Here is a 25,511-nt window from a genome sequence, read left to right on the forward strand (position 1 = left end):
GGTATGGTGTTTGATGGATGCAACTCAGTATTCTTTTTCCTCCAAACACGACAAGTTGTGTTTCTACCAAACAGTTCCAGTTTGGTTTCATCAGACCATAGGACATTCTCCCAAAACTCCTCTGGATCATCCAAATGCTCTCTAGCAAACTTCAGATGGGCCCGGACATGTACAGGCTTAAGCAGTGGGACACGTCTGGCACTGCAAGATCTGAGTCCATGGTGGCGTAGTGTGTTACTTATGGTAGGCCTTGTTACATTGGTCCCAGCTCTCTGCAGTTCATTCACTAGGTCCCCCCGCGTGGTTCTGGGATTTTTGCTCACCGTTCTTGTGATCATTCTGACCCCACTGGGTGGGATTTTGCGTGGAGCACCAGATCGAGGGAGATTATCAGTGGTCTTGTATGTCTTCCATTTTCTAATTATTGCTCCCACAGTTGATTTCTTCACTCCAAGCTGGTTGGCTATTGCAGATTCAGTCTTCCCAGCCTGGTGCAGGGCTACAATTTTGTTTCTGGTGTCCTTTGACAGCTCTTTGGTCTTCACCATAGTGGAGTTTGGAGTCAGACTGTTTGAGGGTGTGCACAGGTGTCTTTTTATACTGATAACAAGTTTAAACAGGTGCCATTACTACAGGTAATGAGTGGAGGAAAGAGGAGACTCTTAAAGAAGAAGTTACAGGTCTGTGAGAGCCAGAAATCTTGATTGCTTGTTTCTGACCAAATACTTATTTTCCACCATAATATGCAAATAAAATGAAAAAAAAACAGACAATGTGATTTTCTGGATTTTTTTTTCTCAGTTTGTCTCCCATAGTTGAGGTCTACCTATGATGTAAATTACAGACGCCTCTCATCTTTTTAAGTGGTGGAACTTGCACTATTGCTGACTGACTAAATACTTTTTTGCCCCACTGTACATACATACTACTTACATACAATACATTCATACAATACATACATATAGACATACAGTACATATAACATAGAGTACATACTCACCATCACTTGTCACTTTGATCCCCGAAGACAGTGTCATCTCACTGTAAAAAATATTAAAATAACAAACAACCAATATACTCCCTGATCCACAGAAATCCACGAGTGTCCCACGACGATCTCCTGCAGTGCATCACTGAGAGGTTACTATAGTTCACTGGTCTCACTTTATGGCAAAAGCTGCATGGAAACTTTCTCACACAGCAATGTCAAAAGTGAGACTAGGAACTATTTTTTTACAGTGGCGGAGGAATACAGTGCAGAAGGATACCTACCTCCCGTCATTGTATTCCTGGGGCCCCTAGAGAGCGGTGGCATCAGCTGATGCTGCTGTTCTCCGTGGGAGATCGTCGTGGGACACTTGTGGATTTCTGTGGATCAGGGAGTATATCGGTTGTTTGTTATTTTAATATTTTTTACATATGACACTGGCTTCGGGGATCAAAGTGACAAGTGATGGTGAGTATGCATTATGTTATATATTTTGTATGTCTATATGTATGTATTGTATGAACGTATGAATGTATTGCATGTAGTATGTATGTTGTATGTCTGTAGCATGTTTTAAGTATGTTGTATGTATGTAGTATGTACTATGTATGTTGTATGAATGTAGTATATATGTAGTATGTATGTTGTATGAATGTAGTATAAATGTAGTATGTATGTAGTATGTATGTATGTATGTTGCATGAATGTAGTATGTATGTATGTAGTATGAATGTAGTATGTATGTAGTATGTATGTAGTATGTATGTATGTTGTATGAATGTAGTATGTATGTTTTTTTTTTTTTTACATTCAACACATTAGCCAGATGATGGGACTACTACTGTCCCATCATTGGCTAATGTGTCAATCACTGTCATTGTAGCAGGCATAGCCCGATGGGACTTGTAGTCCCATCTGACGATGCCTGCACACACACACAACCCCCAGCAGGCCCACACAGACCCCCGGCAGCCCGCACAGACCGACACGCACAGTGTCCGCCCACGCACCGCCAACACTTTTCCCCCTCCTGAACTGGATGTGCAAGTAAAGAAAGGGTTTTTTTTTAATTCCGATATTTCTGTCCCATTAACTTGCATGGGTTTCTGGTATCGGAATCGGCGATACCCGATACTTTTGGGGTATCGGTCCGATCCGCTATTGCTCAATATCGGAAAGTATCGCTCAACACTACTTACAATGGAAACAAATGGGACATGGGCGTCTCATCTGCTAAGGTGGATCTTTGAAGGCCTTAGTCCAGATAGGTAGTTCTTATGCAGGAGAGAGTGATGACTTTGGTGCAGCAGGGAGATCCGGATGGAACAATGGAAGCCGAAGTGGCAGAGAGGAAGCTGGATTTAATGAAGCAGATTAGACTCAGCTATGAGGAACTGAGACAAACTGTGTAAAGGCTTATTCACACGTCAGCATTTGGTCATTGTTTTGCATCAGTGTTTATATACCAAATCCAAGAGTGGAACTTACAGAAAAAAACTATAATTGAAAGATTGACACATGTTCTGTGATTTGGACACACTCCTGGTTTTGGTATTCAAATACTGATGAAATACTGATGTGTGAATAAAGCCTTACATGTGACTGATCTGACGCAGCAATTTAGCAAAAATTAGTTGGTCACAGAGTCCAATGCAGAGCTGACAACGGTGCAGCAGAGTTGGCTCAGCTTCATAGAGGAGCTGAGATTGTCACACAGTCCAATGTAAAGCTGGCAGGTGTATAGCGGAATTGGTGTAATGATTGGGCAGGGCTGAGTTTGTCTCAGAGTCACAAAATCAGAGCAAGATTTGTCTCCCTTTTAAATCCAGAAGAAGTAACACATTATACAGTATGTAAATCATACAAACCCACTGGTTTTCACAAGGTTGACTGGCCATCTTGTGTGTATGAGGATGTCTCGACTAACAGATGTTTGGAGAATGAAATGTTGGGCACATTGAATTTTAGCATATTAAATCCTTCTTTTCTCAGGGCAGATAAGCCACAGCTGGAAGTGTCTGACAGTATCTTATTCTTCCCTCCCTATTGAAAAACCATGAACACTGAGTTGTGCATGCAGCACCAGTATGGTGGGGTCTGTAGGAAGAGCTGTCAGCAGAAAAAGTGTTTCCTTGACCCTTCCACAGTCACACATTCAGTATTTGGTCAATTTTTTACCTCAGTATCTGTAAGCCAAAATCAGGAGTGGGTGATAAATCCAGAAGTGGTGACGTGTTTCGATTATACTTTTCCTCTGATTGTTCCATTCCTGGTTTAGGCTTACAAATACTGAGGTAAAATGCTGACCAAATACTGAACGTGTGAAGGTGGCCTTACTTGAAGTGAATATTCAGCCTTCAGCCTGTCATGGTCACGTGAGACTGGACACACCGCCTCCAGCAGTGCGAATTTATATGACACGCGTGACCCTGGATACACCGCCTCCAACAGGGAAAATTTAAATAATAGAACGTGCAGCCGGATACACCGCCTCCAGCAGGCGAATTTCAGTAGTACACATATGTCTGGATACACCGCCTCCAGCAGGGCGAATTTCAGAATAAAGGGGAAAACCAGGAAAACAATTACAACAGTGGGCCCTGCGATAGGGAATGGGGACGTGGAAACCTCCTGCACTCCCCTGAGTCAGTGTCCCTCACACTCTTAACGTTCCCTATACAGGCTCCTCACCTGTCGCCGAGCCGGAACCTGTCAACCTAGCACACCCTACACCTATCCCTTGCTAGGGAGCTGGGTGGTGCAGGCACTGGTACTAATACACACCAGGGAAAATACAAACAGGAATAACACCACTTAGCTTTGCTCTGTTGCTATTGCTCCCAGCAACAGAGTCCACCACCAGAATGCAGCTTTCCTCCAGAATAGCTGCTACTTCTCCAAGCTTTGTCAGAGCTGCAAGGAACACCTCTCTGTAATTCCTTCCTTCACCAGACTTTACACCAGAGCTCCCCTGAGCTGCTCTCTGTAGTTCCATCCTTCACCAGTCTTGGTTGGAAATGAGCAATATCACCAACAGTGATTGCAACCACCTGACACTCTTATAGGTAAGAGCCAGCAATCACACCTGCTTCATTATCATGTGCAATAACACTAACCACCACTGGGGCAAACTAGAACAAAGACACCACTATGTAATGACCCTAATGGCCACCGGGGGCAAAACTCTCTCTAAGCAACCAGCTCAAAGGAAAAAAAAAGTTACTAGTGCTTTTATCTGTCATGATCCAGCATGGATCATGACACAGCCATGCACTGTAATCACAACTTACAAAACATTACATGTGGATGGGGTTTTCATGTAGCAGAAAAATCAAAGAAAAAATCTGAGCATGCTGAGAATTTTGTTTCTGAAAGGTGCAGATTTCCATCATGGATTTCACCCTTCCACTTAGCACAGGCCAGTTCAATCCACTATATTGCTGTGGATTCACTGTGGATTTCACTGCAGAAAAAGTACATTATGTGATGTCTTAGCACTAAATCTCTATTTTGAGCAGTTTGGTCAATAATGCCCATGCTTCGTTTCTTAACCCCTTAATGACCACCCATACGACCTAAAACTGACCAATGATATGAGAGAATAGCATCCGCTGATGGGTGACAATCCAGCTGCTGTCAGCTGTCCACTATAGCTGACAACTTGCTGCATCAGCCATGATCAGTGTTGGCACCGACGATGACCGTTAACCCCTTAGATGCTGCTGTTAATAATGACTGTAGCATCTAGATGGTTAACAGAGTGTTGGAGTTCCTTCTTTAACCCCATCAGTACCCTGAGATCTTGATCATATGGTCCTGATATTTGCCATGGCAATGCACGGCCAAACAATGGCCTTAGAATCTGCCAGCTATTGCGGCCTGTTCAGAAGTTAGAAACATTTAGGTGGTAAAAATACATTTCTTCATACCTGTCATGCCAATTATTAACATCTGAAAATCACCTGAAGAGTAAATAAACTACCTAAAAGCAATTTTGAACACATTGAGGGGTGCTGTTTTTAAAATGGTATCACTTTTGGGGTTTCAAGTACATAGAACTCCCAAAGTCACTTCAAAACTGAATTGGTCCTGTGGTACAGAAAAGGGTGTTTTACTGGATGGGAGATACATTTCTCCCAGCAGATTAATGTTTGACCGGGTTTTTCCCTAAAGACAGGACCTGCGATGATGTCACAGTCATGTGGTCAGCCCATGTGATGTCTACCTCACTTGTGGGAGGGGTTATGGGCTATGTAATGGAGGTTGGTATTTAGCACATGGTGAGTGTGTGTCTGGAAGTTACAGGAACTTGGCTGGACTTAGCCTGAACTTGTATACAGGATCCCCGTGCTGCAGGACTATAGCAGCAAGACTCTCAAGAACCCTGGGAATGGCACCTGGTGGATGCCACAGACCTGGCAGCCACTTAGTTAAGCCCGTCCCGTGCAAGGGGTGAGTCTGGGACCAGTGGTTCTCCAAGCTGGAGTATATTTATGTTTTTCCTTACTTTCTGTTAATCTGCTGTTTGCAACGTGACATTAAACCACTGAAATTGGACTTTAAGCCTGTGTGTTGCCTCGTTACTGCAGCCCTGCCATTACCTACCAGAGAGAATCCCTACAGTCCCTAAAAAATAAGTTTTGTAAAACATTAAAAATGACTGCTACATTGTTAAACCTTTTAAAATGTTAACAAATTAGAATAACATTTTACAAATAGTGCTGACGTAAAGCCGATATGAGGGAAATGTTATTTATTAATGTTTTTCTGTGGTTTGAGTATCTGGATTAAAGGGATAATCATTCAAATTTTGAAAATTGCTATTTTTTAAATTTGTCAAATTTCTGATATTTTTTTTATAAAAGAACACACAACATATCAACCTAAATTCACCATTGTCATAAAGTATAATGTTTCACAAAAAAACAATCAGCAAATCAATGGGAAATGTTGAAGCGTTCCAGAGTTATTGCTCCCTAAAGTGACAATAAAAATGTTGGCCTGGTCATTAAGGGGTTAAATCTGTTGTAGCATTGTATAAATCTGTCCCTTCTGCCTGTGTTCTCTGGAGCTCATTATTTGCTGCTTGTAGGCTAATTAAATGTGGCCCTATAATATTACACCACAAGCCCCTTTACTAGTTCTGCGATTAAGAGGGGCTTGGAATATCTCCTATAGTAGTCTTTGTGTTATATACACTACCGTTCAAAAGTTTAGGGTCACTTAGAAATTTTCTTATTTCTAAGCACAGTTTTTTCCAATGAAGCTAACATTAAATTATTCAGAAATACATTCTATACATTGCTAATGTGGTAAATGACTATTCTAGCTGCAAACGTCTAGTTTGTAATGCAATATCTTCATAGGTGCATAAAGGCCCATTTCCAACAACCATCACTCCAGTGTTCTTACTTATTGTACTTTGTGTTTGCTAACTGTGTAAGAAATGAGAAACTGGGTCTGAGCAGAAAAAGTAAATTAATGTGCATGCAAAATGTAATTGCATATGAACACATGACCTTTACACAGAGAAAACCAAAAGCAAAACACAAAACAAATATCCTGGAATAAAAAAGTAAAAAAATATATTGCAAAAATTGCATGAAGGTAGTAATAATAAGGGTATTTAGTTAACATAATTTTGATCAAAATAATGTAGAAGCCATCCCGCCACGTCACGGCAACCCTTGTGGGACAGTCCTAACTCTTATATTTAAAACCTTTCCACTTGTCAAGTGACGTAAATGTGAACAAGGACAGAGGGACTGAACCACCAGTAATAGTATAGGCCAGACAGGATGGATTTTCCAACTCAGAAACAGGGCGGTCACACCCTTATATGCACAGAATGCACAATGAAACAAATGAGAAACTGGGTCTGAGCAGAAAAAGTAAATTAATGTGCATGCAAAATGTAATTGCATATGAACACATGACCTTTACACAGAGAAAACCAAAAGCAAAACACAAAACAAATATCCTGGAATAAAAAAGTAAAAAAATATATTGCAAAAATTGCATGAAGGTAGTAATAATAGTAATAATAAGGGTGGTGGTTCAGTCCCTCTGTCCTTGTTCACATTTACGTCACTTGACAAGTGGAAAGGTTTTAAATACAAGAGTTAGGACTGTCCCACAAGGGTTGCCGTGACGTGGCGGGATGGCTTCTACATTATTTTGATCAAAATTATGTTAACTAAATACCCTTATTATTACTATTATTACTACCTTCATGCAATTTTTGCAATATATTTTTTTACTTTTTTATTCCAGGATATTTGTTTTGTGTTTTGCTTTTGGTTTTCTCTGTGTAAAGGTCATGTGTTCATATGCAATTACATTTTGCATGCACATTAATTTACTTTTTCTGCTCAGACCCAGTTTCTCATTTGTTTCATTGTGCATTCTGTGCATATAAGGGTGTGACCGCCCTGTTTCTGAGTTGGAAAATCCATCCTGTCTGGCCTATACTATTACTGGTGGTTCAGTCCCTCTGTCCTTGTTCACATTTACGTCACTTGACAAGTGGAAAGGTTTTAAATACAAGAGTTAGGACTGTCCCACAAGAGTTGCCGTGACGTGGCGGGATGGCTTCTACATTATTTTGATCAAAATTATGTTAACTAAATACCCTTATTATTACTATTATTACTACCTTCATGAAATTTTTGCAATATATTTTTTTACTTTTTTATTCCAGGATATTTGTTTTGTGTTTTGCTTTTGGTTTTCTCTGTGTAAAGGTCATGTGTTCATATGCAATTACATTTTGCATGCACATTAATTTACTTTTTCTGCTCAGACCCAGTTTCTCATTTGTTTCATTGTGCATTCTGTGCATATAAGGGTGTGACCGCCCTGTTTCTGAGTTGGAAAATCCATCCTGTCTGGCCTATACTATTACTGGTGGTTCAGTCCCTCTGTCCTTGTTCACATTTACGTCACTTGACAAGTGGAAAGGTTTTAAATACAAGAGTTAGGACTGTCCCACAAGGGTTGCCGTGACGTGGCGGGATGGCTTCTACATTATTTTGATCAAAATTATGTTAACTAAATACCCTTATTATTACTACCTTCATGCAATTTTTGCAAAATATTTTTTTACTTTTTTATTCCAGGATATTTGTTTTGTGTTTTGCTTTTGGTTTTCTCTGTGTAAAGGTCATGTGTTCATATGCAATTACATTTTGCATGCACATTAATTTACTTTTTCTGCTCAGACCCAGTTTCTCATTTGTTTCATTGTGCATTCTGTGCATATAAGGGTGTGACCGCCCTGTTTCTGAGTTGGAAAATCCATCCTGTCTGGCCTATACTATTACTGGTGTTCAGTCCCTCTGTCCTTGTTCACATTTACGTCACTTGACAAGTGGAAAGGTTTTAAAAACAAGAGTTAGGACTGTCCCACAAGGGTTGCCGTGACGTGGCGGGATGGCTTCTACATTATTTTGATCAAAATTATGTTAACTAAATACCCTTATTATTACTATTATTACTACCTTCATGCAATTTTTGCAATATATTTTTTTACTTTTTTATTCCAGGATATTTGTTTTGTGTTTTGCTTTTGGTTTTAACTGTGTAAGAAGGCTAATGGATGGTTAGAATACCCTTGAAAACCCTTGTGCAAGTATGTTAGCACAGCTGAAAACAGTTTGGCTGATTAGAGAAGCTATAAACCTGACCTTCCTATGAGCTAGTTGAGAATCTGGAGCATTACATTTGTTGGTTCCATTAAACTTTCAAAATGACTAGAAAAAAAAGGAATTTTCATGTGAAACTTGACAGTCTATTCTTGTTCTTAGAAATTAAGGCTATTCCATGTGAGAAATTGCCAAGAAACTGAAGATTTCCTACAACGGTGTGTACTACTCCCTTCAGAGGAGAGCACAAACAGGCTCTAACCAGAGTAGAAAGAGAAGTGGGAGGCCCCACTGCACAACTGAGCAACAAAACAAGTACATTAGAGTCTGTAGTTTGAGAAATCGACGCCTCACAGGTCCTCAACTGGCAGCTTCATTAAATATTACACGCAAAGCGCCAGTGTCAACGTCTACAGTGAAGAGGCGACTCCGGGATGCTGGCCTTCAGGGCAAAGTGGCAAAGAAAAAGCCATATCTGAGACTGGCTAATAAAAGGAAAAGATTAATATGGGCAAAAGAACACAGACATTGGACAGAGGAAGATTGGAAAAAAGTGTTATGGACAGACTAATCCAAGTTTGAGGTGTTTGGATCACACAGAAGAACATTTGTGAGATGCAGAATAACTGAAAAGATGCTGGAAGAATGCCTAATGCCATCTGTCAAGCATGGTGGAGGTAATGTGATGGTCTGGGGTTGCTTTGGTGCTGATAAAGTGGGAGATTTGTACAAGGTAAAAGGGATTTTGAATGAGGAAGGCTATCACTCCATTTTGCAACGCCATGCCATACCCTGTGGACAGTACTTGATTGGAGCCAATTTCATCCTACAACAGGACAATGACCCAAAGCACACCTCCAAATTATGCAAGAACTATTTAGGGAAGAAGCAGGCAGCTGGTATTCTATCTGTAATGGAGTGGCCAGCACAGTCACCAGATCTCAACCCCATTGAGCTGTTGTGGGAGCAGCTTGACCGTATGGTACGCAAAAAGTGCTCATCAAGCCAAGCCAACTTGTGGGAGGAGCTTCTGGAAGCATGGGGTGACATTTCTCCAGATTACTTCAGCAAATTAACTGCTAGAATGCCAAAGGTCTGCAGTGCTGTAATAGCTGCAAAGGGAGCATTCTTTGACGAAAGCAAAGTCTGAAGGAGAAAATTATTATTTCAAATAAAAATCTTTTTTTCAAACCTTGTCAATGTCTGGACTAGATTATAAATTCAGTTGGCAACTCACTTAATTAATAACAGTATGAGTTTTCATGGAAAACACAAAATTGTCTGGGTGACCCCAAAATTTTGAACAGTAGCGTGTACATCTATAAATGCGTTTTTGTGCTCATATGAAAACTGATGCTATCAACTAAGGGATTAGTCCATTTATATCAATTGATTGCTCTGGCTTTTAGCAATCTAATATCTATTATGAACATAATAATCCATAATTGTCCTTCGTTTAGCTGTACAGATTCAATTCAAATTCCTTCTGAACAAACGACAAATATAAAAGCAGATTTCTATTCTGAGCGTCATAAAGTTCAAACCTATTGTCAATAGAGACAAACACAAATGAAGTATGGCGCCTGTTGGGTTTAACAGTGCAGAGATGACCTTCCGACTCCATGATGAAATGCAGTTTTCAGCAGAATGATGAAATTTGGCAATGATGAGCCCATATTCAGCCTGTATTTATAGGAAAGGGTTTTGTTATGGCTCGAACAGTAAATATTCTGCAAGCTCTTGTCTGACACCTGCTGGCCCTTCAGAAAATGCAGTGAAAACATGTTCTTATAGGGAGGTGAATAGATACATTCTAATTTACTGTCCGCTACAGGGTATGTGTTTGTGGGTGAGTGCATAAAATCACAGTCTTTTCTATACAATATTGCAATTTGTTGTTACAAAGAGTGAAACTGATATGGGGTTTATGTATCTGTGTGAGGCTATGTACCCACGTTGCAGAAATGCTGCGGAAATGTCCGCAACTCCCGTCGCGGGTAAAACGCATGCAAATTCGCATGCTTTTTCCCAGCAAAAACAAGCGTTATGCAAGTTTTTTCGCTTGCAGAATGCTTGCACATTCCAAGAGATTTCAAGCATTGGAAATGTGATTGACAGGTTGGTCACACGTGTTAAGCATAACAAGTGTGACCAACTTTTAACTATTGATGCTGCCTATGCAGCATCAGTAGTAAATGATAGGATGATAAAAAATAATAAAAAAATAAAAATTTGTGGTATTCTGTCCTTCCGCCGGCCGCCGGAGCCTTCTCGCCTGTCCGCCACGCTCCCGGCATCTTCCGATCCCAGTAATACTTTGCACGAAGGACCTGGAATGACGTCACGCTCGCGAGAGTGCAACGTCATCAGCGGTCATTCGCACAAAAAATTACTGGGATGAGGATTACATTCTGTTCAAGCTTTGCAGATTTTTTGCGAGCAGCTTTCATGTCCCTGAAAAAAAATCATAAGTGACACAGGTCAACTATTGAGGCATATTCCGTGCAGAAGAACTGTCAAAGACCCCACGTGGAATATACCCATTGCATTGAGCTAGTAGGCTGGGGTCACACTGCGTTATGGCAGTCTGTTTAACGGACTGCGTTACACCGCGGTATAATGCGGTGTAATGCAGTCCGTTAATGCTGCCATTGACCCCCATTATGTGCCGCATCGCGATGCATGCCGTAAAGCAGCACGCGTTCGCGATGTGCCATCATTCACTGACTGAGCCTCGGACGCGGGCTGCAGCGTCTGAGGCTCCGTCACCGCTAGCGCTGATAAATCATCAGCGCTAGCAGTATAGAATAACACATTTCGTGTTATGCTATAGCGTTAACGTAGCCCGTCAACGCTATGTGTTGAACGGGCTGTGCTAACGCAATGTGAACCTGGCCTAATTCAGTTCTGCAGGTGCTGTGGGAAGGAGGACATATTTTGCAAAGCATTGATTATGAAAAAAGACAGAAAATAAATCAGCTTAAAAATTTTAATCCCAAAAAGTGCCTAAAAGACAAGGGGTGGGGAACATTTTTTTTCCTGCCACTTGAATATAATTACTCGGGGGCCGTACAGAATTATCAACTTGAAATTTATCCCGCTATGGTCAAACTTTTAATTAACACACCCCTAATGTAATGGTTGGAACTGCTTCTCTTTGGTGCAATGATGTTGCGTGGTTTTAATGATGTTGCTACTAGCAACTGCTGGAACTGCTTCTCTTTAGTGCAATGATGTTGCGTGGTTTTAATGATGTTGCTACTAGCAACTGCTTTTCCAGAGTTGTATCGGCCTGGAGTGCAGTTGACTCTTTGAGATGAATTTTTGAAAAGAACTCAAAGCAATAGATTCTGAACACAGATGTGTATTACACTGCAGTTCTCCTCACAGTGGGAAATTCATGATTGCTCATGTAACATTTATAGAACTCAAGCAGTGGGGGTCTGCAGTATATACATCACATGGGAGACACCAAGACTTGAGATGGGCGGACCCCTGGATGCTCGGGTCCAGTGTATTTGGCTGAATAGTTAAAAAAAAAAATTTCGGGTTCAGGTACCAGAACAGTACCCAGACCCGAAACTGGACCCCATTCATTTGAATGGGGGGACCAAACATCCAGTGTTTGCCACGCTGTCATGTGCATGAGAAAGTGGCAAACATTGCTTCTGATTTTAGCACCAGTCAGAGAGCCGGGGTTCCCACTGTTAGGGATGGCGGAACGCACCAAATAATAAAATAATAGTAAGTAATGTTCACAGCCCGGGGTCCACCGTGCAGGGGTGGTAAACTGCTGCTTATTAATGGTGGAAGTATAAAGCGGTATACAAAAGGTCACACGTGGGTTAACGTCACCCAGTGTGAACAGGGCGAACTCTGTTACCTCACAGAGCCGCACTACCGCAGAACATAAATGCCGGAGCTCGGCAATGGAGCGCACAGAATGCGGTCACAGAACTCTGCCCCAAGGACACGGCCTCTAGACCTTCTGAGCGCACGGCGTCGCACCTGCGGATGCCACTATAGATGCTGACTATGGTGGAGTGTCGAGCACGTGCACCGTGACGTGCAGAGCCACCGGTGGACACTGATGCCAGTCTCAGACTCTGCCTCTACCTACACCTAAGCCTAGGTGCTTAACATGCTAGGCTGCACAACACATGCGTACCAAGGGTAGAGGTTTCTTAATGAGTCATTCACCAGAGACATTCATACATGCATACATCACTCACTCCTCATAGTCTGGTAATGCAGTCTATACTAGCGCATGGCCGAGTGGCCCTGCGAACCTTTTTTAGCAGCGTCCTCCTGGGACCTTCCTGACCTTCCTGACGGTCCAATCCAAGCTGGCGAGGGACCTGAGCATGTGACCTCCGATCTCCAATGAGAGATCGTCCAACAGGCATGCTCAGTGGACCAAAAGGAGGACTTAGTCCCTGGAGTAGCTCACTGCTGACCAGCATGTGTTGCTATAGCTGGACCAGAGGTGGCAGCAGCAACCAAACCCACAGAGCTGGTCTGAGCAGAGTGCTGGGATCGACGAGTCTGCTGAGCAGCCTCCTCTGCGGCCAGAGAGGAATGGGAAACTGCCAAATGCAAGGCTCGGGATTCCTTCTGTGCAGCGACAGGAACCCGATGCCCAACACTGTCAAATGACAGCGTGAGCCCGCAGCTGTGATTGGAGGTAAAAAGTTTACCTCCGGTCACTGGCGTCAGCTGGTGGGACTACTGCTCCTATCAGCCGCCGCTAATAACAGTGAGAGCAGGCGGAGACTGATGGGAAAAAAACGGAGTGGGTTCCCCTGTATTTTTGATAACCAGCCAGGCAAAACTGACAGCTGGAGGCTGCAACACCCAGCTGTCAACGTTAACAAGGTTGGTTATCAAGAACAGCGGGGTCCCAACACTGTTTCTTTAATTATTGAAATAATTTTAAAAAATGGCGTGGGGTCCCCCCCCATTTTTTACAACCAGCCTTGCTAAAGCAGACAGCAGGGGGCTAGTATTCTCAGGTTGGTAAGGGGCCATTGATATTGGCCCCCTAGACTATAAATAGCAGCTGTGAGGCAGCGACCGGAGTCATATGCGAGGGTCACTATGTGTCCCCCAGGATGCGCTCAGAAGGGTATTAGATCCACTGGAGTGCCCTCCACAGCAGTGTGCCTGTGACTCACAGGGCAGAATAAAAGTGAGTTTGAGCCTGGTCAACTTATTTGGACCAAGGAGTTTATTCGGGATAACCCGGTATGGTCTTTTATTTTTTAAACGGACTGCAGGAAGGTAGTGGGGTCCGGTCTGTTTCCTCCAGCCCAGGTCTTATAAGTGGCCTATGGCCACAGATTGCAAAAAGGAAAAAAAAAACCCTGCTAACAGAGTTTGGGTGTGTCAGATCTGACTTGCACAGACACAGAGCAATGGTCTGCAGAGTTCCCTGTGTGAGGCCACACAGGGCCAAGCAGAGCCAAGGTCTGGCACCCCTTTCTTAGCCGGGCAGCGCAATTGCTCATGGCAACTGGCCACGGGCTGTTTTGTTGCTTCCCAGCTGTGATCCGGAGGATACAGCGTGTTGTGCACTGTGAGGTTTTTTATGAACATTAAACACATTTTTTGTTTTAACTTGCTGGGTCACTGCCTCATCACTGCACAGTGTGGACACCGCTGCTTTACACAGCCCAATATATTAGATGCTCCAATTCTGGTGCTTTGCCTAAATCCTCCCACTTGCCCTGTAGCAGTGGCAAGCAGGGTAATATTTATGGGTTTGCTGTCACCTTTGCATTGTCCAATGACATCAAGCCCACGGATTAGTAATAGAGAGGCATCTATAAGACACCTATCCATTACTAATCCAATAGTTATATTGCAAATAAACACACATCCAGAATAGTCTTTTATTTCAAATAAAAACAAAACACACTTTTCTTTTTTTTATTTAAAAATAACAAACACAGTTATACTCAGTCGCAACAGCTGGGCAAAGTACCTGATGTGCCTTTTCTGGGTGGCTGCGGGCTGCTATTTTTAGGCTGGGGGGTAATATCAATGGCCTCTTACAAGCCTGAGAATACCAGCCCCCAGCTGTCTGCTTTAGCAAGGCTGGCTGTCAAAAATGGGGGAGACCCCACACCGTTTTTTTCTAACGATTTATTTAAATAATTAAAACAGCGTGGGGACCCCTCTATTCTTGATAGCCAACCTTGTTAAAGCTGACAGCTGAGGATATCAAGAAAACAGGAGAATCCATACCATTTTAAAAAAAAATTATTTATTTAGAACGCAGGCGCCTGACAAATGGGCACCTGTTAATACAATTTAATATGATTTACCATCTAGAATGTATAGATATTTGTAGCCCCCCCATGGTAATAGCTAATGGCCAGGAATTAGAAATGCCAGAAACTAAAAAAGAAGCCATCATCACATACAGAAATGACACATTACAAATTTCCTTAATTTTTTTCTTCTTATGTCTGTCTCCATAGCACTCTCAATGTGTACACGTCGTCCTGAAGAATCAACGGACAGAAAAATATCTTCCTCTGATTTTCAGTCAAGCAGTGACAAAAAGGACAATCAATACTTGATCACTCCAGGCATCAACCAGTTATTTGAGAGTCTATACCAGTAGGTATTACTTTTATTTATTTTACTCATTTATACAGCACCATTAATTCCGCAGCGCTTTACAGACATTATTGGCACTGTCCCCAATGATGCTAACAATCTAAATTTCCTATCAGTATGCCTTTGGAATGTGGGAGGAAACCCACGCAAACACGGGGAGAACATACAAAATCCTTGCAGATTTTGCCCTTGGTAGATTTGAACCCAGGACCCCAGCGCTGCAAGGCTACAATGCTGACCATTTTTTGTGGAAACCATTTAGCCATTGCTTATTACTGTCATCATTCAAAAGTGTATACATGAAGGCCGGATTAAAAGTACTATCTTAGGTATATTGGTAGTGGCCGTAATTTCTTCCAATTTTTTAATTGACTCATAAAATGACTAGAAAACATACCTTTTCAAGGAATTTTCTGCAGTACCCAGCAGAAACTGTTGCACATTAAATGGAGCTGCGCTTTGCAACTACACTCAATATGATTACATATGTTGCCACTGGAGGAAACTACAACTTAAGGGCAGTCTCACACGTCCAGATATTCCGGTACCAGAAAAAACGGTACCGGAGCTGTCCGTGTGGATATGTGGTACATCCGTGTGGCACACGTGTGGCAACATGTGCCACATCAGGACCACATGGACGGCTGCCGGGGAAGAAGCGCTACAGTAACCACTGTTCCCCGGAGGCTGGTGCTGAAAGCCGCTGTCATTCTTCTCTCCTGCTCTGCCGGCAACAGCAAGCAAGAGAGAAAGAATGAAGAAAGACCCGACGTGGGGTCCCCCTCTGTTTGTGAACCAACCCGACAAAACTCACAGCTGCTATTCTCAGGCTGGTAATGGGCCATTAATCTTGGCCCCCCCAGCCTAAAAAGAGCAGCCCACAGCTGCCCAGAGAAGGTGCATCTATTAGATGCACCTATTATGGAGCTTTGTCGGGTTCTTCCAACTTGTCCTGTTGGGGAGGCAAGTGGGGTCATAAGGGGTTAATGTCACCTTTCTATTGTAAGGTGACATTAAGCCCGGCTTATAAATGTAGAGGTGTCAATAAGACACCTATCCATTACTAATCCTAGAGTTATTTAAGGGTTAAATAAACACATACACACAATAAGAACAAAGTAATTTAATGAAAGAATACACTACACACAGTGTTTAAAGCTTTATTATACTCCTAATTCCATATCAACGCCATCGTTCTCCTGTAAAAAATTATAAAATAATAAACCAACAATATCCATACCTGTCCGGCGATCAGTCATGTCCCATAGCGCAAATCCATCTCGGGGGGTTAATCAGTTTACAGCCGGAGCGCTCCTAATGTGACCGCTCCAACAGGCTCGGACTGGCCCACCGAGGCACCGTTGGATCCCTCGGTGGGCCCCGCCCCCGAATGTCACTGTCACTCACTGGTCGCTCGTACCCAGGGGCAGGGCCGGCGTCAGCACCCAGGCAAGTGCCAGGGCCCTGGCGAGATGGGAGGGCCCACTCACGCTGTCTGGGATACCCGCCGGCCGCCGCCAGGCCCCCCCATGTACTGAACCCAACCTGCGCCCTCCACGAGGGACCCACGCAGTGACGCAGCCCCTTACAGCCAGCAATGATCATCGCTTCCTTCGGCTGTAATCTTGTGTGCGGTGACGGCACAGGACCTGTGATGAGGTCACAGGAGGGGAGGAGTCAGGGGTAACATGATCAGGGTGGCTGCAGGACTCTGCTGTGCTGGTCGCTTTTCATTATGGTGCTGGTCTGGATGGATAAGGTAATGTTTATGTGTGGGACAGTGGGGTCAGGGAGGGGTTTAACAAGGTGGATGTAGCAGAGCCATGTGTGTACTTGTGTGGGGTCAGGGAGGGGTTTAACAAGGTGGATGTAGCAGAGCCGTGTGTGTACTTGTGTGGGGTCAGGGAGGGGTTTAACAAGGTGGATGTAGCAGAGCCATGTGTGTACTTGTGTGGGGTCAGGGAGGGGTTTAACAAGGTGGATGTAGCAGAGCCGTGTGTGTACTTTGTGTGGGGTCAGGAGGGGTTTAACAAGGTGCATGCAGCAGAGCCATGTGTGTACTTTGTGTGGGGTCAGGAGGGGTTTAACAAGGTGGATGTAGCAGAGCCGTGTGTGTACTTTGTGTGGGGTCAGGAGGTGTTTAACAAGGTGGATGTAGCAGAGCCGTGCATGTACTTGTGTGTGGTCAGGAGGGGTTTACAAGGTGGATGTAGCAGTGCCGTGTGTGTACTTGTGTGGGGTCAGGAGGGGTTTAACAAGGTGGATGTAGCAGAGCCGTGTGTGTAATTGTGTGGGGTCAGGGAGGGGTTTTACAAGGTGGATGTAGCAGAGCTGTGTGTGTACTTGTGTGGGGTCAGGAGGGGTTTACAAGGTGGATGTAGCAGAGCCGTGTGTGTACTTGTGTGGGGTCAGGAGGAGTTTACAAGGTGGATGTAGCAGAGCCGTGTGTGTACTTGTGTGGGGTCAGGGAGGGGTTTACAAGGTGGATGTAGCAGAGCCGTGTGTGTACTTTGTGTGGGGTCAGGAGGGGTTTAACAAGGTGGATGTAGCAGAGCCGTGTGTGTACTTTGTGTGGGGTCAGGAGGGGTTTAACAAGGTGGATGTAGCAGAGCCGTGTGTGTGTACTTTGTGTGGGGTCAGGAGGGGTTTAACAAGGTGGATGTAGCAGAGCCGTGTGTGTACTTTGTGTGGGGTCAGGAGGGGTTTAACAAGGTGGATGTAGCAGAGCCGTGTGTGTACTTGTGTGGGGTCAGGGAGGGGTTTAACAAGGTGGATGTAGCAGAGCCATGTGTGTACTTGTGTGGGGTCAGGGAGGGGTTTAACAAGGTGGATGTAGCAGAGCCGTGTGTGTACTTGTGTGGGGTCAGGGAGGGGTTTAACAAGGTGGATGTAGCAGAGCCATGTGTGTACTTGTGTGGGGTCAGGGAGGGGTTTAACAAGGTGGATGTAGCAGAGCCGTGTGTGTACTTTGTGTGGGGTCAGGAGGGGTTTAACAAGGTGCATGCAGCAGAGCCATGTGTGTACTTTGTGTGGGGTCAGGAGGGGTTTAACAAGGTGGATGTAGCAGAGCCGTGTGTGTACTTTGTGTGGGGTCAGGAGGGGTTTAACAAGGTGGATGTAGCAGAGCCGTGCATGTACTTGTGTGTGGTCAGGAGGGGTTTACAAGGTGGATGTAGCAGTGCCGTGTGTGTACTTGTGTGGGGTCAGGAGGGGTTTAACAAGGTGGATGTAGCAGAGCCGTGTGTGTAATTGTGTGGGGTCAGGGAGGGGTTTTACAAGGTGGATGTAGCAGAGCCGTGTGTGTACTTGTGTGGGGTCAGGAGGGGTTTACAAGGTGGATGTAGCAGAGCCGTGTGTGTACTTGTGTGGGGTCAGGAGGAGTTTACAAGGTGGATGTAGCAGAGCCGTGTGTGTACTTGTGTGGGGTCAGGGAGGGGTTTACAAGGTGGATGTAGCAGAGCCGTGTGTGTACTTTGTGTGGGGTCAGGAGGGGTTTAACAAGGTGGATGTAGCAGAGCCGTGTGTGTACTTTGTGTGGGGTCAGGAGGGGTTTAACAAGGTGGATGTAGCAGAGCCGTGTGTGTGTACTTTGTGTGGGGTCAGGAGGGGTTTAACAAGGTGGATGTAGCAGAGCCGTGTGTGTACTTTGTGTGGGGTCAGGAGGGGTTTAACAAGGTGGATGTAGCAGAGCCGTGTGTGTACTTTGTGTGGGGTCAGGAGGGGTTTAACAAGGTGGATGTAGCAGAGCCGTGCGTGTACTTGTGTGTGGTCAGGAGGGGTTTACAAGGTGGATGTAGCAGTGCCATGTGTGTACTTGTGTGGGGTCAGGAGGGGTTTAACAAGGTGGATGTAGCAGAGCCGTGTGTGTACTTGTGTGGGGTCAGGGAGGGGTTTTACAAGGTGGATGTAGCAGAGCCGTGTGTGTACTTGTGTGGGGTCAGGAGGGGTTTACAAGGTGGATGTAGCAGAGCCGTGTGTGTACTTGTGTGGGGTCAGGAGGGGTTTACAAGGTGGATGTAGCAGAGCCGTGTGTGTACTTGTGTGGGGTCAGGAGGGGTTTAACAAGGTGGATGTAGCAGAGCCGTGTGTGTACTTGTGTGGGGTCAGGGAGGGGTTTTACAAGGTGGATGTAGCAGAGCCGTGTGTGTACTTGTGTGGGGTCAGGAGGGGTTTACAAGGTGGATGTAGCAGAGTCGTGTGTGTACTTGTGTGGGGTCAGGAGGGGTTTACAAGGTGGATGTAGCAGAGCCGTGTGTGTACTTGTGTGGGGTCAGGAGGGGTTTACAAAGTGGATGTAGCAGAGCCATGTGTGTACTTGTGTGGGGTCAGGGAGGGGTTTAACAAGGTGGATGTAGCAGAGCCGTGTGTGTACTTGTGTGGGGTCAGGGAGGGGTTTTACAAGGTGGATGTAGCAGAGCCGTGTGTGTACTTGTGTGGAGTCAGGGAGGGGTTTAACAAGGTGGATGTAGCAGAGCCGTGTGTGTACGAGGTGTACGGAGCGAAGCCGTGTGTGTACGAGGTGTACGGAACGGAGCCCTGTGTGTACGGAGCTGAGCCATGTGTTTATGGAGCGGAGCAGAGCCGGGGGTGTACGGAGTGAAGCTGCGTATGTACAAGGTGTACGGAGCGGAGCCGTGTGTGTACGAGGTGTTTGGTGGGGAGCATTTATACCTCCCGAGTCCCAACTGTCCCGGATCCAGAGAGACAGTCCCGATTTTGAGAGAGAGACTGCCCCAGCCGGGAGCATACTTTCTCCGCGGGACACAGGAGTACACAGCAGAGCCCCAAGGAGCAATTTAAAACTTGCACGTAACGTTCTACTGGAAGTGACGTGCTGGAAGCTGACCAGAAATTAGGTCATTTCAGTAGGAGATTGTGACGGAACCATGGAGGCACTTCAGGGAATGCTTCAGATCCATCACCGTGTCCTCCTCTGACAGAGCGGACAGCGAGATCGCCTTGGAATCGGGGATGTCGGCCATGTGAGCGGATCATGATATGTCCTGCACCAGGAGGCTCAGGTAGGCACTACAATGGGAGCTGGGCTGCTATAGTATCTTTATAGAATTTTTCTTTCTCTGTTTCTCTCTCTCTCTGTTCTTTCTCTCTAATCTTTTTTTTCTCTCTCTCTGTTCTTTCGCTCTCTGTTCTCTTTCTTTCTTTCTTTCTGTCTCTGTTCTTTCACTCTGTCTGTTCTCTCTTTCCTCTCTTTCTTTCTCTCTCTCTGTTCTTTCTTTCCCCTCTTCCTCTCTGTTCTTTCCCCTCTTTCTTTTTCTCTCTACCTCTCTGTTCTTTCTTTCCCCTCCTTCTTTTTCTCTCTCCCTGTTCTTTTTTTCTGTCAACTCTTTTTCTCTCTCCGTTCTTTCTTTCCCCTTTTTTCTCTCCCTCTCTGTTCTTTATTCCCCTCTTTCTTTCTTTCTTTCTTTCTTTCTTTCTTTCTTTCTCTTTCTTTCACTCTCTGTTCTTTTTTTCTGTCCACTCTTTCTTTCTCTTTGTTCTTTTTCTTTCTTTCTTCCTTCTCTCTGTTCTTTCTTTCCCCTCTTTCTTTCTCTATCTGTTCTTTCTTTCTTTACCCTCTTTCTTTCTCTTTCTCTCTGTTCTTTTCTTTCTCTCTCTGTTCTTCCTTTCTTTCTCTCTGTTCTTTCTTTCTTTCTTTCTTTCTTTCTTTTCTCTGTTCGTTCTTTCTATGTTCTTTCTCTCTCTGTATCTTTCTCTGTTCTTCCTTCCATTCTTTCTCTCTCTCTGTTCTTTATTTGCCCTCTCTTCTTTCTTTCATGCGTACACTACTAATCAGTAGCCTCCATCACATGAACGTGTTTTGCCACAGAGCGAGTGTCCGTGTGGATCACATGCGTATCCGTGTGATCCACACAGAGAGAAGTCCGTTTTTGGCCGTCACCACGGATGTCACACGGCATGAATCGTGGTATGTGTTAAGGGGGGGGCCAACTGAGACTTTTTCAACCGGGGCCCTCAAAAACCTGGAGCCGGCCCTGCCCAGGGGTGGGATTCAGCGGGTTCTCCCCGGTTCGGTGGAACCGGTTGTTAAAAAAGCAGCCGGTTCCCCGAACCGGGGAGATTCACAGCCGCGATCCGGTACTTTGATGTTCCTGCAGTGCAGCCGACAAGGAGCAGGAGCAGAGGAGGACTCTTGCTCTGCTTCCTAGTCCCGCCCGCCACGCCGGATACCGCGCATTGATACGTCGGGTCGTTCTCTGCTCTGTTTCTGGCTACTGGACAGAGCACAGCACACCCCGGAGGCCCCCGCCCCGCGCACTGATTCCTGCGCGCAGTGCGGCATTGGCGGGTAACTGGAGCTCGCTGGAGGAGTCACCGCCACTGCCCAGACTTGTCAAGTCAATGTGAGCTGAGCCCAGGCAGCGTGACGGACCGGTGATTTGCGCACACCCGGAGGCCGGAGGAGCAGGACGGGCGGTGCGGGGCCTGGCCATCCAGGAGGCCTCAACCGCGGCCGTGGGATTACAGTGACAGTCTTCTTCTTCTTCAGAGTCAGACGCGTCACAGCCTGTCGCCTGTGTATCTGGTACACAGGCCAACGCCGGGTCAGTGAGTTACTGTCTGTATGTGCTGCATATTGGGGACCTGTGCTGCCTACTAGGGACCTGTGCCTACCTATTGGGGACCTGTGCTGCCTATTAGGGACCTGTGCTGCCTACTAGGGACCTGTGCCTGCCTATTGGGGACCTGTGCTGCCTACTAGGGACCTGTGCCTGCCTATTGGGGACCTGTGCTGCCTATTAGGGAACAATGCTGCCTATTAGAGACCTGTGCCTGCCTATTGGGGACCTGTGCTGCCTATAGGGACCTGTGCTGTCTATTGGGGACCTGTGCTGTCTATTGGGGACCTGTGCTGCCTATTGGGGACCAATGCTGCCTATAGGGAACAATGCTGCCTATTGGGGACCTGTGCTTCCTATTGGGACCTGTGCTGCCTATTGGGGACCTGTGCTGCCTATTGGGTACAATGCTACCTATTGGTGACCTGTGCTGCCTATTGGGACCTGTGCTGCCTATTGGGGACCTGTGCTCCCTATTTGGGACCAATGCTGCCTATTGGGGACCAATGCTGCCTATTGGGGACCTGTGCTGCCTATTGGGGACCTGTGCTGCCTATTGGGGACCAATGCTGCCTATTGGGGACCAATGCTGCCTATTGGGGACCTGTGCTGCCTATTGGGGCCCTGTGCTGCCTATTGGGGATGTGTGCTACCTATTGGGGACCTGTGCTGCCTTTTGGGGACCTGTGCTGCCTATTGGGGAGTTGTGCTGCCTATTGGGAACCTGTGCTGCCTATAGGGACCAATGCTGCCTATTGGGGACCTGTGCTGCCTATTGGGGACGTGTGCTACCTATTGGGGACCTGTGCTGCCTTTTGGGGACCTGTGCTGCCTATTGGGGAGTTGTGCTGCCCATTGGGAACCTGTGCTGCCTATAGGGACCAATGCTGCCTATTGGGGACCTGTGCTGCCTATTGGGGCAGCTAATCGCACGGGTACCGGGAGGCTTTCGCCGCTAAGACCGGCAGGCAGCAACGCTGCCTGGCTGGTCCGGGCGAATTTTAGCCCCCCCTGCAGATACGAACGCTTCGATTGGCTGGGCTGTGTAGCATCTACCATGGAACTCTTGTTGGGACAAAGTGATCACTATACCCCCTACGTCAATCCTTGGGGGTGTAGATTCCAAAATGGGGTCACTTTTTAACTTCAAAGTAACACAGGTCAGATTTGCAAAAAATGGCCTGGGCATTAAGGTGAAAACAGGCCTGCGGCCCTAAAGGATTAAATGAATCGTAGTGCGGAAAGATCTGCAGCATATGAACAACGGTGCAGCTTTTAGTAGAATTAGGATGCTGAAATGATGCATATTTGGCGTGGGATATACGGCAAAAGAACCCATGGTGTAATTCCGCGGTCTCAAAGCCTAAATGTTGAGTTGTACATTACTGTAGGTCGGCCCCTAAAATTAATTCCCTTGGTGGGCCCTAGACACCCCAGTCCGACCCTGCGCTCCAACTGTAAACTACTGGGGAATGAATGAGAAGCTACGTGCAGGCTCAGTAACAAGCGGTGATGTCACAGAGCCTGTGTGTGCTGCTTCATTCCCCAGTAGTTTACAGTTGGAGCCGTTGCTAATACTGACCTGCTATTATGATTCTCCAGGTCATTAGTCCATAGACACCAAACATGTCTAGTGGTGAAAAAAAATTCCCAAAATTCCAAAGTTTGCTAAAAAAATAATAAATAATTGTGCCATTTTCCAAGACCCATAGCGTCTCCATTTTTTTGTGATCTCGAGTTGGGTGAGGGCTTATTGTTTGTGCGCCAAGCTGACATTTTTAATGATACCATTTTTGTGCAGATATGATATTTTGATCGCCCGTTAATGCATTTTAATGCAATGTCGTGGTGACCAAAAAAATGTAATTCTGACGTTTTGATTTTTTTCTCTCGCTACACCGTTTAGCGATCAGGCTAATCCTTTTTTTATTGATAGATTGGGCAATTCTGAATGCGGTGATACCAAATATGTGTATGTTTGATTTTATTTTTATTGTTTTATTTTTAATGGGGCGAAAGGGGGGTGATTTGAACTTTTAAATATTTTTTATTTTTTTCTTAAACCCTTTTTTTTTAACTTATGGCATACTTCAATAGCCTCCATGGGACGCTATAAGCTGCCACAACTTGATTGGCTCTGCTACACAGAGGCGATGCTCATAGCAATCCGGCATCAATAACCATAGAGGTCTCAAGGAGACCTCTGGTTGTTATGCCGACACACCGATGACTCCCGAACATGTGACGGGGGGGTCAGCGGTGCGCGTATTTCCAGCCTGACGGCCAAAAGCGCTCGTGAAATGCTGCTGTCAGAGTTTGACAGTGGCATTTAGGTAGTTAATCGGCGCGGGCTGATAACGATTCCGCCCGTGCCTATTGCGGGCACATGTCAGCTGTTGAAAACAGCTGACATGTCCCGGCTTTGAGGTGGGCTCACCACCGGAGCCCACCTCAAAGCTGAGAAAACTGACATCAGACGTACTATCCCATTCGACATCAGCAAGGGGTTAAAGGGGTTTCCTCTAAAAAAAATAATAAAAAAAATAACAATAGATCTTGGAATGTTAATCATTTCTACAATTTGATATATTTAAAAAAATGTTTCTGTGCTGAGATAATCTTAAAATGTGTAGCTACTATGTATTGTTATTTGCTGTGTCCAACCATGTAAAGATGCTGCAATTCTTGGTTAGGTATGCACAACTCCTGGCCAGGAAACCCATCAGGGACTCTCAGCTGTTGGTTTGTGTGAGGGAATACATTTCCCTTTCTGTTTGTTTTATCACAGGAGCTAGTGTTTCTGCTGTGTCATCAGTCTTGTGACCTCATCATAAATCAAGTCAGTGACATAAGAGCTCAGCAGCCAGCTTCACAGTGCTGGTGACACAGCAGAAACAAATGCTTCTATGACAAAATAAACAGGCAGGGAAATGTGTTCACTTAAACAAATGATATGTTAATAAAACATTCCAAACATTTTCAAAGAATATATGTACATGATTTTAATAATAAGTAATTTTCTTATTATAGCTTCCCTTTAAAAGGTTAGAAAAAATGGAACAGCACATGCAATCAAGTGCCAAATATCCAGGAATAAAAAATGGGAAGCAGCACTCCAGGTTTAGAAAAAATATAAGAGTGGACTTTATTAGGCCACATGGTGTACCTTTTAAAAGGGTTATCCATGATTTTAAAAAAAGGGCAAGAAATGTGTTAAAATAAAAATTACTCCCCTATTCAAACCACTGTGTCTTAGCACATCAGAATAGCAACACTGGAGCAGAGGAAGTTTATATAAGGCTAAGTTCACACGTAGCGGAATTCCCGCGGAAGTTACCACGAGAATTCCGGAATTCCATTCCATGGGAAAATCGCATTTTAAATTCCCGCAATTTTCCCGCGGAAAAACTAGCGGTTTGCAAGCGTAATTAGCTTGCAGAATGCTAGCGTTTTCCAAGCGATCTGTAGCATCGCTTGGAGAACTGATTGACAGGTTGGTCACACTCATCAAACATAGTGTTTGACAAGTGGGACCAACTTTTTACTATTGAGGTTGCCTATGCAGCATCAGTAGTAAAAAGATCTAATGTTAAAAATAATAAAAATTAAAAAATCGGGTTATATTCACCTTCCGAAGTCCCGCGCAGCCTCCCCAGGACTCCGCGATGCTCCGACAGG

The 25,511-nt window shown here is 45.0% G+C and overlaps 1 protein-coding gene across 1 annotated transcript in view; it reads left to right on the forward strand.

Moving 5' to 3' along the window:
• Positions 1 to 25,511, forward strand: part of CPED1 (cadherin like and PC-esterase domain containing 1) — a 600,308-nt gene that overhangs the window by 185,143 nt on the left and 389,654 nt on the right. The window contains exon 5 of the mRNA XM_073573371.1: positions 15,114 to 15,255. Within this exon, the coding sequence (XP_073429472.1) occupies positions 15,114 to 15,255 (142 nt within the window). The remainder of the gene's footprint in view (positions 1 to 15,113; positions 15,256 to 25,511) is intronic.

Source organism: Dendrobates tinctorius, unplaced genomic scaffold (genome assembly GCF_039654945.1).
Source record: "Dendrobates tinctorius isolate UK_male_01 unplaced genomic scaffold, ASM3965494v1 ptg000035l, whole genome shotgun sequence".
NCBI lineage: Eukaryota > Metazoa > Chordata > Amphibia > Anura > Dendrobatidae > Dendrobates > Dendrobates tinctorius.